The 15,865-nt window shown below is 42.8% G+C and overlaps 1 protein-coding gene across 2 annotated transcripts in view; it reads left to right on the top strand.

Moving 5' to 3' along the window:
- MYO5B (myosin VB) overlaps nt 1-15,865 on the top strand; it is a 154,939-nt gene that overhangs the window by 27,756 nt on the left and 111,318 nt on the right. For both annotated transcript variants that reach the window (XM_079330329.1, XM_079330328.1), the window contains exons 2-4: nt 3,062-3,172; nt 6,447-6,618; nt 9,220-9,364. In XM_079330329.1, coding sequence (XP_079186455.1) covers nt 3,062-3,172; nt 6,447-6,618; nt 9,220-9,364 — 428 coding nt within the window. The remainder of the gene's footprint in view (nt 1-3,061; nt 3,173-6,446; nt 6,619-9,219; nt 9,365-15,865) is intronic.

Raw genomic sequence — 15,865 nt, 5'->3', positions numbered from 1 at the left:
TTTATTTTATTTTATTTTATTTTATTTTATTTTATTTTATTTTATTATTAATTAAATTATATTTAATTTAGTTTAATTTAATTTAATGTAATTTTAATTTTTTTTTTAAATTAAATTAAATTAAATTTTACTTTACTTTATTTTACTTTACTTTGTATTATTTTTTATTACTAGAACTGTGGTGTTGTGGTCAGGGTGGCTGGTGGGATGTGCAGCCTCCCACCCCCAGGCTGTGGGTGCTGAGAGCTGCCACCCTCTGACCTCCTGTCACACCTGGGTGGCCCCTGGCACACACTGTGTATGTGTGCTCAAAGTCTGGGAAAATCTGTATTCTTATTTTATTTTATTTTATTTTATTTTATTTTATTTTATTTTATTTTATTTTATTTTATTTTATTTTATTTTATTTTATTTTTTATTTTGTATTTTATTTTATTTTGTGTTTTATTTTATTTTATTTTATTTTATTCTATATTTTATTATTTTATTTTATTTTGTATTTTATTGTATTTCATATTTTATATTTAATTTAATTTAATTTAATTTTATTTTATTTTTTAAAATTTTATTTTGTATTTTATTTTATTTTATTCTATTCTATATTTTATTATTTTATTTTATTTTGTATTTTATTGTATTTTATATTTTATATTTAATTTAATTTAATTTAGTTTAATTTTAATTCATTTTATTTAATTCCATTTGATTTCATTTTAATTTATTTTCTTTTATATTTTCTTTTATTATTTTCTTTTATATTACTTTTATTTTATTTTATTTTATTTTATATTTTATTTTATTTTATTTATTTTATTTTATTTTATTTTTATTTTATTTTTTTGTTTTATTGTATTTTATTTCATTTATTTTTTATTTTATTTTATTTCATTCTATTTTATTTTTTATTTCATTTTATTTTATTTATTGTTTTTTTTTTCTTTAATGATTTTATTTTATATATTTTATGTTATTTTATGTTATTTTACTTTATTTATTATTTTATTTTATTTTATTTTATTTTATTTTATTTTATTTTATTTTATTTTATATTTAATTTAATTTCATTTCATTTCATTCCATAAACCCCACTTGTCTGGCTGCTGCCCATGTCTGGTGATGCCCCATGGGCCTCTTGCTGCTGCTGGAGCTGTTCCCATATTTCCCCTACACAGCACTCACAGCCTCCCCATTTTTGGGGTGCTCTGGGCTCAGAGTGTCCCTGCCTGCAGCTGCAAAATTTGCATCTGCCAGGACCAGCAGTTGGGTGGATGGTCACCAGGACAGACTCAGCAGCTTTTCATGTTTTGGTTTTGAAGTTTGTAGTTTATTATTAGGGCGTGGGTAAATGAGGGAGAGAGTGTAAGAGAGAATAAGAGAGGTGCATAGAGAGTAAAGAGGATAAGAGAGCATTTTTTGGCTTACAAATAAGTATTTTTTTATGCTGAATATTTTAATTTTTATTAACTAATTTAGTACAACATACTAATTTTTTAATATTTGCATGCAACTTACAGGAATAATTTTATTACCATGTTTTATGGCTTTCTTATCTATAAACCTTATCCCTAAACTTCTTCTGCCATACTTGGAACAGAATATCTGTTGGCTCTTTGGTATTTTTTGGCATTTGGCATTATCCAAACAAAGGAAGAAACCCTAAACCTTTAACCTTACAGCCAAAAATTGCTATAATTTCTATTTCACTTATGGTTTCACAATTTTTTGCTAAGCACTCACATTTATAAGGTTTTTTCCTTATTTTATTTTATTTATTTGATTTATATTATTTTATTTAATTTTATTTATTTTATTTTTCCTCCCCAGGTTTATTTTATTTATTTTATTTTATTTTATTTTATTTTATTTTATTTTATTTTATTTTATTTTATTTTATTTTATATTTTATTTTTTTTTCCTTCCCCTCTGCACCCTCCTCTCCTCGTGGCAGGGACAGCACTGGAGGCTCATGAGCTGCTGCAGCTGACAAAATTCACATTTTCACACCTTTCCCCCCACTCCTACTGTAACTGATGTTCTGGGAATATGATTGTGTGGCTCCATTAACATCCAAAGGCTCCTGCTGCTGCTATTGAGCAGCTCTAAAAATAATTACGTGTGATAATGTATAAAAATCTATTGCTTTTCAGATGAAAAGTGGCCTGCCTGGTGGCTGCTGCTGTGTTAACTCCTTGGTGGCTGCAAATTGTGATTTGGACATTTTATGATGGGGTTTAGTTTCAGATGAAGGCCAAAACCATTTTTGGCGCTGCTGTCACTTGGAATTTCTGGGGTTCCCCCCGTGTTTTGAGTAGGAATGATGTTTTTTAGCTCTCATTTCAGTCAGCAGGAAGAATTGAGGGCAGAGATGCCCCCAAGTGCAGTAATTCAGTGTTTTTTGGGGGGTCCTGCTGGCTGTGCTGGCTGGATGAGTCCAGCACCAGCCAAAACCCTCCTGGGCACTTGGGCAGGGCTCCTCCCGTGGTGTCCATGACTTTGGAGATGCAAAAAAAAGTTAAATTTAACCTAAATCACTAATTCCTGTAAGTCCAAGCGTGCTCCTGGAGCCTGCTTGTTCACCTCCAGCTGGAGGAGGTGGATTTGGTGTCCTCATTTGCCTTCCTCTGTCTGTAGGTTTGCTCTGAAGGCACCAAAATGCCTTGATTTGAGCAAAATAAAGACACTTTGGTGTAGGTGGGAGTGAATTGTGTTATTTCATAAAAGCCTCCTGGAGTGCTGGGTTGTTTTTTTTTTTTTTTTTCCCAGGGAAATTAAATTCCACATTTACCTTGAGACTTTATCCTGCTTTGTTAGATTGGTAACAATCAGTGTACATCTTGTACAGGAGAAAATTAGACTGAAAAATTAGACTTCTGGTCTGTAATTTACCCCAAGAACTAAAACCAGATTTATTTTTTCTTTTGCTAAAATGAATGGTTTAGCTGCATTGACTTTACAATGACTGTGAGACCGTATTAATGGAGGCTTAATTTATTTCTCATTTAATTCCCCAAGGTTCCATCGTGTTTAAACTTTTCCTTTCTTTTCTTTTTCACCTCTCCAGTACACTCGGGTTTGGATTCCTGACCCTGATGAAGTTTGGAAATCGGCAGAAATTATCAAGGATTACAAAGAGGGAGATAAAAGCCTCCAGCTGAAACTCGAAGATGAAACTGTAAGCTTTTGAACGTCATTATTCTTTTTAGCAATTTAAAGCTCTGAATTAATGTGTGAAGAAGCCTGAGCCATCTCCTAGTTTCTGTGAAGTGGTTTAAAAAGTGTTTTATTGCCTTAACACTTCCAGCTTTTCCCTGGCTGCCCCCTCCCTAGACACTTGTGTGACAGTAGGTTGTGAGAAAACCCCTTGACCCCCATCATCTCTTCTCATCTCCTGGCAAACTGGTAATAGTCTGTGATATCAGGATTTTTTTTTTTTTTTTTTTGGTCAGAAATGCCAGTTTGTGCTTTTTGCTGCTGAACAAGTCGTGGGGAGCACGGCTGGTGGCACTGACTGGAAAAACCCACACACAGCTCAGAGGGGACTGCTGTGCCACAGCCTCCTCCACAGCTTGGCTTTTCTCTCTGAGTGCACCCTGACGTAAACCCCTCTCTTCTCTGCTTTATTTTTAAACAAGGAAAGCTTTTAAAAGAGGAAAAAACCCCCACAAAACTCATTTAAATGAGCATTTAAATGCACGAGCAGCCCGGGCTGCAGAGTGTGTACAGCCAGCAGTTAATCATCCAGGAGCAGGATGGAGGCTGGGAACACACAAAATCCTCCTGGAGTGGGGCAAGGTGACAGCAGGGAGCTGCAGATGAAGTGAACCACGGATTTGCATAATTTGGGGAGGCAGCAGCCGTGCTCTGTACCCACCGTGAGCTGCCTGGTGTACCAGGGAGAATAAATACATTTTTCATGAAGATTTTCACCTTCATTGGGCAGGTGGGGTTTTCTGAGCTATCCAGGGTGTGATCTGTTAGGAGAGACCACCCACTACAGATTCACATGTTCCAAGTAATTCCCATCCCCTCCAAGCCAGATTTTTCCCCAGTATGGGGAGCATTTTCACCACATTGCCTAATGGGGAGATGGAGAGCAGGAATGAGCTGTGGTTCTTCAGAACAGTTTTTCATTCAGAGCAGCTCGAGCAGGGGCAGTGTGTGAGCCTGCCAGGCTTGCAGGAATGCTGTTGATGTTGGGATCTGCACCCAGGGCTTGCTGCTGCTGCTTTGGTTGCCCTGCCCAGTCTGCTCTTCCAGCATAGGGCACAGCTTTCTGGGGAGGGTGAAGGATGGAGGATGCTTGATGCCTTTTTTACCTTCCACGGTGATGAATCTGGATGAGGAGATGCACAGATGCCACCCTGCAATCCACTGGAAGCACCAGGCATAGAATAATCATTTTATCATGGAATGGTTTGGGTTGGAAGAACCTTAAATTTATCCCATTCCACCCCCTGCCATGGGCAGGGACACCTTCCACAGTCCCAGGCTGCTCCAATTCCCATCCAGCCTGGCCCTGGGCACTGCCAGGGATGCAGGGGCAGCCACAGCTGCTCTGGGCACCCTGTGCCAGCCCTGCCCACCCTCCCAGCCAGCAATTCCTCCCCAATATCCCAGCCAGCCCTGCCCTCTGGCACTGGGAGCCATTGCCTGTGTCCTGTCCCTGCCTTGTCCCCAGTCCCTGTGCAGCTCTCCTGGAGCCCCTTCAGGCCCTGCCAGGGGCTCTGAGCTCTCCCTGGAGCCTTCTCTGTGCAGCTGAGCACCCCCAGCTCTGCCAGCCTGGCTCCAGAGCAGAGGGGCTCCAGCCCTGCAGCATCTCCTGCCTCCTCTGCACTGGCTGCAGCAGCTCCACCTCCTTGTGCTGCTGGAGCCCAGGGCTGGGCACTGCTGGGTGTTTGGGTGCCCATCTCACCCCCAGGAGCTCCTTTCTTCCACCTGTGCTCAGGCTGCCAAAGTACACCTGTTCCTATTGCCTCCTCCCTTCCTGGCTGAGATCTCCTGCAGTTTTAGTACTTTAGTGCAGAAATTATTTTTTTCCCCTCTTTAATTTGGATATTTACCTGGAAACTAAAGGGGCTGAGGAGTCCTGCAAGGTCTAATCTTTTTGTGCAGTAGAGTTCAGGACCAGCAACATTAAAGTACAAGGAGATGAAAGGCTTACCAGGTGTTGCAGGCAGAAGCTTAATAAGCATGTCACAGTCATGGTGAAACATGGAACATCTCATTTTGGGGTTGTGCAAGAGACCCAAGGTCTCTGGGAGTGCCCTGTTTGATGCTTTACTGTGTGAAGTCCTGCCTTGATCTGTGTCATGTTTGACTGAAAAGCTCTTACAAAAGGGAACAGCACTCATGTGCATGGTGTTGGAGAAACCCAGCACACATATCTTGAGGGGATTCAAAGCTGTAGCAAGCCCTTTGTTCCTGCCAGCCAACATGCATTACCCAGCTGCTCAGTGCTTCCTTTTGTCCTTGTGCTTTAAGTGAATCTTCGTGGGTTTTGTGGTTTCTGGCTCTGCTCTGCATGCAGGAGCACCCCCTCTGAACCAAGAACTGGCTTTTAAATATCACCAGGCATCCCTGGTGTGTTTGCCATTAAGATGTGAGACTGAGTGCAAACCCTTGAAAGTTGGCGTGGGGTTGGAGGATAAACCCAGCCTGAGGTTGTGTGCTCGTGCACTTGGGCCAGATTTCCTTGTGCACAGGCAGTGATCCAGTGCAGTGGTTTTGCTTGGAAACTGGGATTCCTCCCCTCTGGTGGGAGCTGAGCATCCTTTCTTGAGGCATGCTGTGCTAAGCAGCATCACTGGCAATTTTTTTACCCTCCTCTGTAAGGGAAAAAAAAAGCAGTTTTTCTTTAGCTGATGGCTCTGTTGCTCATTTGTGGGCAAGTCAAAAATAGCATAATGCTGCCCATATCCAACTTCAGTGTACCCTGGCTCTCAAACACTTCACCAGCAGAAACTCCATGCTTCCCCACATCCTACTGCCTCAGGGGGTGCCAGGTTTCAGGTAGAACAGCAACTTGGGTTAAAAATGACTGGGAGATCACTCTGATGGTAAGAGCATGGTCTAGTTTGGAACGAGGCTGCTCTTTCAAGAGCAAACAGATGAAGCTGTGGGTTTCTGCAGGGTGCCTGTCTCTGCTCAGAGCTGGCTAAAGGCTCTTTGCCAGGGTGGCCTGAGAATGGCTCAGGTTGGTGCTTTGGACCATCAGTGTCCACCAGGATCATGTGATGGTCAGCACAAAGCCAGAGGGCTGACCTGGCAGTCTGCCATCCAAGTCCCTATAGAAAGGGAAAGCACTCATCATCACATAAATTTAAATTTAATTTAGAGCAGGGCGTGTAAGTATTTTACACTAGCAGGAGTTACACCTGGCAAAGATACAAACCATTAAAGGAATTTTTTTTCTTTTGTGCTGCTGTGTTCCTGGTGTGTCTCTCCAGCTCTACGAGTACCCCCTGGACCTGCAGGGCAAAGAGCTGCCCTTCCTACGGAACCCAGACATCCTGGTGGGGCAGAATGACCTGACAGCCCTGAGCTACCTGCACGAGCCTGCTGTCCTGCACAACCTCAAAGTCAGGTTCCTCGAGTCCAACCACATCTACACCTACTGTGGTGAGTGTCCAGACCTCACCTGCAGCTCCTGGGAGGTTGTGGGGCCACGGAGAAACCCCTGGGAGCCATAAAACAGAGTCTGGGGGTGGTGGGTTTAGGGTGGGTGGGAGGATGAGTGTGTGCCAACAGGGTGTAAAACCAGAGGTGGCTTTTGAGGGTGCTGTGAATTTGCTGCTCTTGGTGGGAGCATCTGGTCAGAGTTTGAGGCAAGCCCTGCATGTGCCTGGCAGCCCCCACAGGGAAAAAGTGAGACTTAAAAAAAAGCAGCATGCCAGAGTGATCCTGCTGAGGAATGTCCATAGCAGGTTTTCCTCCAGAAAAAGTGCAAACAAATTCCCAGCACTGCCATTTCCTTCCTTTTCTTCACAGCTTTTTCATCTAACTCCCAAATTCAGAGCAGGAGGAGGGCAGGTGTAAGCTTGGGTTTGTGATTTTTGGGGAGGGTGCCTTGCCAAAGCTATTCAGGGCAGCAGGGACCTGTGGATGGACAGCAACAAGTTAAACTTGAAAAATTGAGCTCAGATCCCAAATCCCACAGCTGGAAATGGCAGAACTGAAGGAGCATGGAAATATGGGGCTCCTGCACACCCTCTGTGGGGAAAGCCCAGAACCACAGAAGGGTTTGGGAAGGATCTTAAATCCCATCCAGTGCCACCCCTGCCATGGCAGGGACATTTTCCACTGTCCCAGATTGCTCCAATTCCCATCAAACTTGCCCTTGGGCACTGCCAGGGATGCAGGGGCAGCCACAGCTGCTCTGGGCACCCTGTGCCAGGACCTGCCCACCCTCCCAGCCAGCAATTCCTCCCCAATATCCCATCTAGCCCTATCTTCTGGTAGTGGGAGCCATTCTCTGTGTCCTGGTGTGTACAGCTGTGACTATGCTGGATTTTGGGTTTGCAGAGGAAATGCTTGGCAGGAAAAAAATCAGTTTTTGAAACAGTGCCCTGGAAATACATAACCTCTGTGGCTCTCAGCAATGTTAGCTTTCAGTAATTAATGATGTGTAGTGTTGGATTACTGGCATAACTTGCAGCCTTTTGCAGCTGCACGTGTGCCTTCTGTCACCCACAGGCCTGCTCTCACCCAAAATCAGTGAGGTTTCATCAGGGCAGCTTCTCATGAAGGTTCATGATCACCTTGAGTGCAGCACTAATGGGGACACAGCTGTTTGGGCAGTGTAGGTTTATTGCAAAGCTCTGCCTGGCTGCAGCACACCTCGTGCTGTGGTCATGAAGGGGTTGAGAAGGGCAGGAAGGGAGGAGAGCCCTTCAGCTTGGCTTGCACTGTGGTTTGGTGAGAAGGGAACACTGACCCAGCAGAGTGGGGAAGCAAAGAGGCAGGAGCAGGGCTTGGGGAGGTGGAGCAGCTGGGCCAGTGTCCTGCAGGGGCAGGTGATGTGACAGTCACTGCCCTTTGCCTGCTGTGCAGAGTCAGGCTGAGTCACCCTCCTGCTGTTTGCTGTGAGCTGAGAGCTCCTGGGCTCCTGTAGCTGCAGCGTGCCAAGCCCTGGGAACACCCAGCCAGGGGCTGCTGGAGCTCCTTGCAGGGACACTGAGACCTGCCTGGGCTAGAGTTGTTCTAGCTTTGGGCTGATATGGGGTCCAGATAGCTCTGAGGGCTCCCAAGGCAGGATTCAGCTGCTCAGCTAGCAAAGAAAGAGACTTTGGGAGCTGCTGCAGAGGTTCAGAAAGCAGCTTTATTTCTCAAAGGGTTCCACCAGCACAATCCAGTTACACAGCACAGCAAGGGGTTTTATAGATTTTAGGGGGATTGAAGTTCTAACCAGTGAAATTATAAGTTGAGAACTATCCAATTACCTTGAGATTCTAGGTGAGAAAAGACCAATCATCTAGTGAAGCTAAAGCCCAATAGCAACCCTAAATGATAACAGGGGTTCTGTAGGGAGGGGGAGCATCACTCATGAAAGGTTTCATTGTCTCAGGGCACAAAATCCCAATTGCCCTTTTCAGGGACAGCTGAGTCATCCTCACTGCACCTGAAACTGCTCAGAGGTGGAGCTTTGTCAGCACCTGGCTGCAGAGCAGCTCCAAGTGTGGTTTGGGCTCTCCTCAGCTCCCAGCTCGCTGCCTCCTCCAGCATGCCCAGAGCTGAAATTAAAGAGGCAGAAATTAAAGCCTCAGAGCAGGCTCTGGCATTCCTGTCCTGTGATTTATGTGTTTCAGTTTGGTTTGGGTGCATTCTTTGTTTGCAGTTTTCGCTTGCAGACTCAATCCAGGGGAAAACCCGGGATGTTTGTTTGGGTCTAGCAGAGTTTGGATGCACAGGAATTACTTTTCTGTCGTGCTGGCTCAGGCTGTATTGATTTCTCCTCACCTCCCCTTCAAAGTCTGTCTTCACACAATGGAGATTATTGTATATTTTTGCTCCTCTCACAGGTTTTGTGCATCTCCTTTGTGGCTGCACAGGGGATTATTGCCTTGCTGTTGAAGGAGATGCTGGATAAGAATCTTCCCCATTCACCGCTCGCCTTTCCTTGTTAACATCCCATCGTTTTATTTTAAAAATCCCATTGAGGCAACTGAAACACCAACCCCCCCGCTTGTTTGGTGACGTTGCTGCCTGTCTGTCTGCCCCCAGGTATCGTGCTGGTGGCCATCAACCCCTACGAGCCCCTGCCAATCTACGAGCAGGATGTCATCTACGCCTACAGCGGCCGGAACACGGGGGACATGGACCCCCACATCTTTGCTGTGGCTGAGGAGGCTTACAAGCAGATGGCTAGGTCAGTGGGGGCCAGCCACGGGGGTTTGGCTCCAAAAAAAGTGGGTGGAAATGCCACTGAATGCTCCAGATACTCGATGGAAGCGAAGTTGTGAAAGAGAGCGTGCTGGAGGTCTAATTAATTTCTAATTAATGCTGCCTGTTGTTGCACCCACGCTGCTGGGCTGGTGGGGGTCCCTGTGGTCCTCAAGTGGGGGATCCCTCTCTTGTTGCTTCTGGGATGGGTTTCCTGGAAGAAATTCAAACCACTCTGCAAATGTTGTGTTTAATAGCTTAGAGGAAACCGCATTTCAGATAATTTGGCGAGATAATCAAAGTGATTCCAGAAGATAATGTCCGATGTTGTTTTATGGAGATTTTGAGTTAGGTGGTGACTGGCAGATACTTGGAGATATTTATGCATCCCCCAAAGCAGTGTCTTCACCAGATGGATATGGTGAGAGTTTTGCTTTATTTATTTCTGTGCTTGTTGTGTTGCTGAAGACAAATGTAGGATATTGTTCTTAAAATGATCCAAAAGAGAATCTTAGAGGAAACTGAAAATTGTTGTACCAGAGATCATTTTATTATAGTTGTCAGGACTCACACTGTGTGTTTATATTTGCTTGTGGATTAGCTGAGATTTTTGTACTCCTGCTTTTAATAGCAAGAGTAAGCAGAGAACAATTTTCCAAGGGTTACAAGGCTCCTTCTGCTGTGTCTGGGTTTTAGTGGTGAGTTAGGAAGCATTTCTAACAAAAATGAGCCAGAGTTCAATCCAGAAATGCCCCTGGAGGAGCCCTGCCATGGCCAGAGGTTGGGTGGATTGTTCTCAGACTGATTCCAACCTGCAGTTCACTCCTCCAAGTGCTTGTGCTTTGGGCAAAACTTTTTTGAGAAGAGCTCAGGAATTTGGGGAGCTGCCTGTGGACAGAGGAGGGCTTGGGAAATTGTCCTTGTGTGATTCCAGACTGGGCAGCAAGCTGCATGGTTCTTTTTAGAAGATACCAGGGTTTTGCTGACCAGCATGGGCAGGACCTGTGCATTTTCCAAGCATCTAAAATATAAAGCAGCAACTCACTTTTCTGCTGAAGTTTGTGCTGGGGAATACAAAATCTCCCACATCCCTGAACAAATTTGGTGGGCTAGTAGCTCTAGCCAGCTATGCTTGTCTCTGCTTTCCTCCTAATCTGAACAAAGCTCCTTTTGACAGCAGCTCATAGTGGAAAACTGCTGTTTCTGGGGGTTCAGAGTGCTCTGTTTTCAAGGGGACAGGGAAATAACCATTTTCAGAGCTCTTGAGGAAGGTGCTCTCTGCTCAGTGCTCCTCTGGTGCTCTCTTTTTCAGGTTGTTATTTTGGTAATTGCAGGCTTGGGTACAAAAGAAGGTTTCAGACAGGGCTGAGAGGAGATTGGGACGTTGATTATAGGGATCTACCTGGTTGTTTGAAATGTGCCTTAAACTGCAGCACACTGGGTTTGAAGTCTTTGGGTGGTGGAGCTGTGGGGCCTGTGCTTGGCACAGCTCCTGGGTGATGGATAATTGGAAAGGAGTTATTTCTGTCCCTTTTTCAGCTGAAATGGTGACCCTGTGGGATGCCTCGTGCCTGCAGCTCAGCTTTAGTCCTTTGGGGTGATGTGGGTTAAACCTGAACTGGTGCAAAAATACCACTTGTTTTGCAGTTCAGCTTTTAAATAAATGGATTATGTCTGGTGCATCCCTATAGATCAGGAATAAAACTCAAGCTTGCCATCTCAGAAGTCAAACTTCCAAGGTGATTGAGAGCAGGAAAGCAGTCTGGCCAGTCTTGGGGGGGTTTTTTGAATATTTTGGGTATTTTATTAGTGGCCCAGAGCACACAGGGAAAGCAAAGTGGAGGGGATTGGATGGGATTGAGTGGATGGCAAGGGAAAAGGGCACAAAACTTTGGACTCTCTGTTAAAAAATTGGAGGTAATTACATTTTTATTTCTCTGATTTTTATTTCCAGTGTGGCATGGCCAGGCAGGGACAGGGGCAGAGTGTAAAGCAGTTGGTGTGTGCAAGTGTTAGTGGCTTCTCCTGTGTTTTCCCACTGCCTCCAGTGCCCAAGAAATGGGGCTGGAGGTGCCTTCACAGCTGTGCATTCCTGTCACCAGAAAATGCCAATTTTAAAGAAAAAACAAAGCAAAACAAAACAAAACAACGAAAAAAAACCACCCCAAAAACCAACCAAACAAACCAAACCAAAAACAAAACAACAACAAACCCCCCCCCGCAAAAAAAAAAAAAGCAAACAAACCAAACCAAAACAAAAACAACAGAAACCCAAAAAACGAACAGGCAAACAAAACAAAACAAAAACAAAATAACAAAAAAAAACCACCCCAAAAAACAACCAAACAAAAACCAAAACAACAACAAAAACCCAAAAACAAATAAACAGGCAAACAAAACAAAACAAAAACAAAATAACAAAAAAAACCACCCCAAAAAACAACCAAACTAACCAAACCAAAACAACAAAAACCCAAAAACCCAAAAACAAGCAAACAAAACAAAAACAAAACAAAACAAACCACCCCAAGAAACAACCAAACTAACCAAACCAAAACAACAACAAAAACCCAAAAACAAAAAAGCAAGCAAACAAAACAAAACAAAAAAATGATAAAAACCCACAAAAACCAGCCAAACAAAACAAACAAAAACCAAAACCAAAACAACAAAAACCCAAAACCAAAAAAAAAGCAAACAAAATAAAACAAAAACAAAACGACATCAAAAAACAAAATTAAAAATCCAAGCAAACAAAAACCAAAAAATGCAAAACAAACAAACAAAGAAAAAAAAAATCCATGAGTGGGCTGTACAAGCAGGCTGCAGAGGATGTGTAATAAAAACTGACCCCTTTCTTTAAGTCAAAATTTTTCATAAAGCACCTGAACAGCTACAGTTGACTCAGTGTGTGTTACAACTCTGCTTTAGGTATGAGCTTTTCACACAAAAAAAGATGTTTTTGCAGCACTTGCATGCGAAACAGCTTTAAAAAAACACAATAAAAAAAGGGCAAGAGATTAAAACTAATATGTGACACCCTCTGTTTTTTACTGTGACCAGCTCTTTGGAAACTCCCCAGATACTCAGAGTGGGGCTAAATACACAGGAGGAGTGTTTTTTTAAACAAATACACAGAAGCAGTGTTGTTTTAAACAAAATGAGCACTTGGGGGTAGTTTGCTCCAGGTGCTGGGGCTGCAGGCAGTGGATTCAGGAGTTCGTGGAAGGATGGATCATTTGGGGTTGCTGGTGGCCCTGGGCTGGAAGGAATGGTGTTTTGGGGAGTGGATTGTCTGCAGGGCAGTGCAGGCACCTCCTCTCCCAGGGTCCTGTCCTGCAGGGGGCTGGGGGGCTCCAGAAGTTATTTAATTAGTGGATTTTCATAGTTTTCTCTTGTTTTCACTCAGAGGATTAAAACAAGCAGGAGAGGGATTTTTTTTGTTCAGACTTGCTTGTTTATTTAATCTAAAGTAAAGAGAGTTCTGCAGCACTCCTAGCTACAAGCTAAAAGTGAGCAAAATGGAGATAAATCTAGCTAGATACAAGGTGCAAAATGGAGACAAATCTAGCTAGATATAAGGTCTTTTAAATCTAAGCAGCCCAGTAAAGAACTAGCACATATATTATTTTTACTTTTGACCCAATAACCAAACTCTAGTGCTGTTTGTGCAGCACTAACTACCCAACCAAAAACTTGAAATTAGGAAAAAGAAGGAAGAAGAAGGGACAAAAAAGAGAAAGAGACAGCACCCAAGAACTTCTATCTTGTCCCATACTACATTATATATAGTGTATATATATATGTATATGTATATGTATATGTATATGTATGTGTATATTACATACACACTATATTATACTAAAATATATATTATATAAATATCTATAATATAAATATAGATATTATTTAGATAATATAAAAATAAAAGTAAAAATATAAATACAAATAACCAAAATATATTAAAAATTATAAACAATAATATAAATATAAATATAAATATAAATATAAATATAAATATAAATATAAATATAAATATAAATATAAATATAAATATAAATATAAATATAAATACACACTACACTATATATAGTACATACTAGTATATACTGTATGCTATATATGGTATATGGTATATAGTATATAGTATATAGTATATATACTATATACCATATATTATATACTATATTCTAAAAACTCCAAATTCCAAACTCTTCACTGTTTGACACCACACTTTTATTTTAACTACACACCAGTGACTTTAACTCCACCACTCAAATTTGGAATCCCTCTCCAAGGCCCTAACCCAAAAGCAGTGTCCTCCAGGGATCACTGCCAGAAAGTTCTACAGAAAGTTCAGCAGAAATCTCAAAACTCCCAGGCTTCAGGGCTCCAAAACAGAAGGTGTTTGCCCTCCTTGGAGCAGTGTGAAAGCTGTGCCATGGTCACACAGAGAGCCAGCACAGCCACTGATGCCCTGGCTGATTCTTGCTTTTCTCACAGAGGAACAAAAGATCCCTTGTGTGCCCACATCCTCACTCTGGCTCTAATTTCTGTGTGTGTCATCACTCTGGGCAGGAGCCTGGCAGAAATTCCCTCTTGAAAACCTGCATTTGTGCTGCAGTCAGCCTGACCTGAGCAGCACAGGCTCCTCAGTGCCCTGTGCTGGCACTGCTGGGACCCCTCCAGTTTTGGGGGCAGCTCTGGAACCCTCAGTACAAGAGAGACCCCGAGGGGCTGGAGCGTGTCCAGGGCAGGAATGGAGCTGGGGAAGGGGCTGGAGCCCCAGGAGAGGCTGAGGGAGCTGGGAAGGGGCTCAGCCTGGAGAAAAGGAGGCTCAGGGGGGACCTTGTGGCTCTGCACAGCTCCTGACAGGAGGGGACAGCCAGGGGGATTTGGGATCTTATCCCAGGGAACAGGGACAGGAGGAGAGGGAATGGACTGAGGGCCAGGGGAGGATCAGGGTGGACACCAGGAGGAATTTATTCATGGAAAGAGTGGCCAGGAACTGGAAAGGATTGCCCAGGAGGGTTTGGAGTGCCCATCCCTGGAGGTGTCTGAGGAATGACTGGAGGTGGCACTGAGTGCTCTGGGCTGGTAGCACAGTGGGGATCAGGCACAGCTTGGATTCTGTGGAGCTCTTTTCCAACCTCAGTGCTCCTGGGATTCTGTGACTTCATTTGAGCCAGGCTAAGCATGTAGATTCCTCAAGCTGGTGGCAGCAAGACCAACCTTTACTGCAGTCCCCAGGAGGAATTTATCCATGGAAAGGGTGGTCAGGAATTGGAAGGGGCTGCCCAGGCAGGTTTGGAGTGTCCATCCCTGGAGTGTCCAAGGAAGGGCTGGAGGTGACACCCAGAGCTCTGGGTTGGGGGATGAGGTGGGGATGGGGCAGAGCTGGAACTCCATGGCTTGGGAAGGCTTTTCCAACCTCAGAGAGTCCAAGATTCGTGCTCTGACCCCTTTCCCTCTCTGTGAATGTGACCCACTGGTTGTTTCCAGCCCCGTGGAGGGAGTTTGGATGGGGACAGTGCAACACCAGCTGTCCCCTCCCAGCCTTTGGGAGCTGCAGGTGGGTTTTTAGTTTTACATTCCTCATCTTGTCTGCAGCTCCATTTTAATTCCTCCCAGCTTGATTGTACAGTGTGTTTTCACATGATGCTGGGCTGATTTTCTTAGGAAAATCACTACAGTGGATATATTTGTGGGACTTTCTGAATTTTGCTCTTGTCTCTTCTTTCTGTACCAGTTGGGTTCTTTCTGGGCACAAGCCAAGAGTTGCTAATCCAAGTAAGGTTTCTTAATGTTTATGGGTTTGGTGAGGCTTTTATCTTTTTTTTTTTTTTTTTTCGGGGGTTTTTTTTTAGTTTTTTTTTTTGTTTGTTTGGTTTTGTTTTGTGTTTTTGTAAATTTCGTTTTTATTTTTTTTTTTTTGGTTGGTTGGTTTGTTGGGGTTTTTTGTATTTTTTGTTTATATTTTTTGTTTTTTTGTTTTGTTTTCTTTTTTGAGAGGGTGTTTTGTTTTTGATTTTTTGTTTGTTTGTTTTTTGGTTAGTTTTTTTATGGTTTTTTTGTTTGTCTTTTTGTAGTTTTTTTGTTCTTTTTGTTTGTTTTCGTGGGGTTGTTTTTTTGTTTGTTTCTTTTTGTTTGTTTGTTTTGTTTTTGTTCTTTTTTTGTGGTTTTTTTTTTTAATTTTGGTTTTGTTTTTTTGGGGTTTTTTTTGTCTTTTTTTTTTTTTTTTTTTTTTTTTTTTTTTTTTTTTCTTTTCTTTTTTTTTTTGGTGGGGTTTTTTTTTGGTGGGTTATTTATTTATTTATGCATTTATTTATTTATCTATCCATGCATTTGTGCCCTTATGCATTTATTTACACAAACCCCATCCTTTACACTCAATAACAGCAGCAGGTGAGAGGGGACAGTGGAGCAGAAGAATGAGCTGCCAAACACCTCTCAAAAGCAGAGCTGACCTTTGCCCAAACCATAAACC

Source organism: Erithacus rubecula (genome assembly GCF_903797595.1).
Source record: "Erithacus rubecula genome assembly, chromosome: Z".
Classification (NCBI taxonomy): Eukaryota; Metazoa; Chordata; class Aves; order Passeriformes; family Muscicapidae; genus Erithacus; species Erithacus rubecula.
The sequence above is the reverse complement of the archived record's forward strand: the minus strand, read 5'-3'. Positions and strand labels throughout refer to the sequence as shown.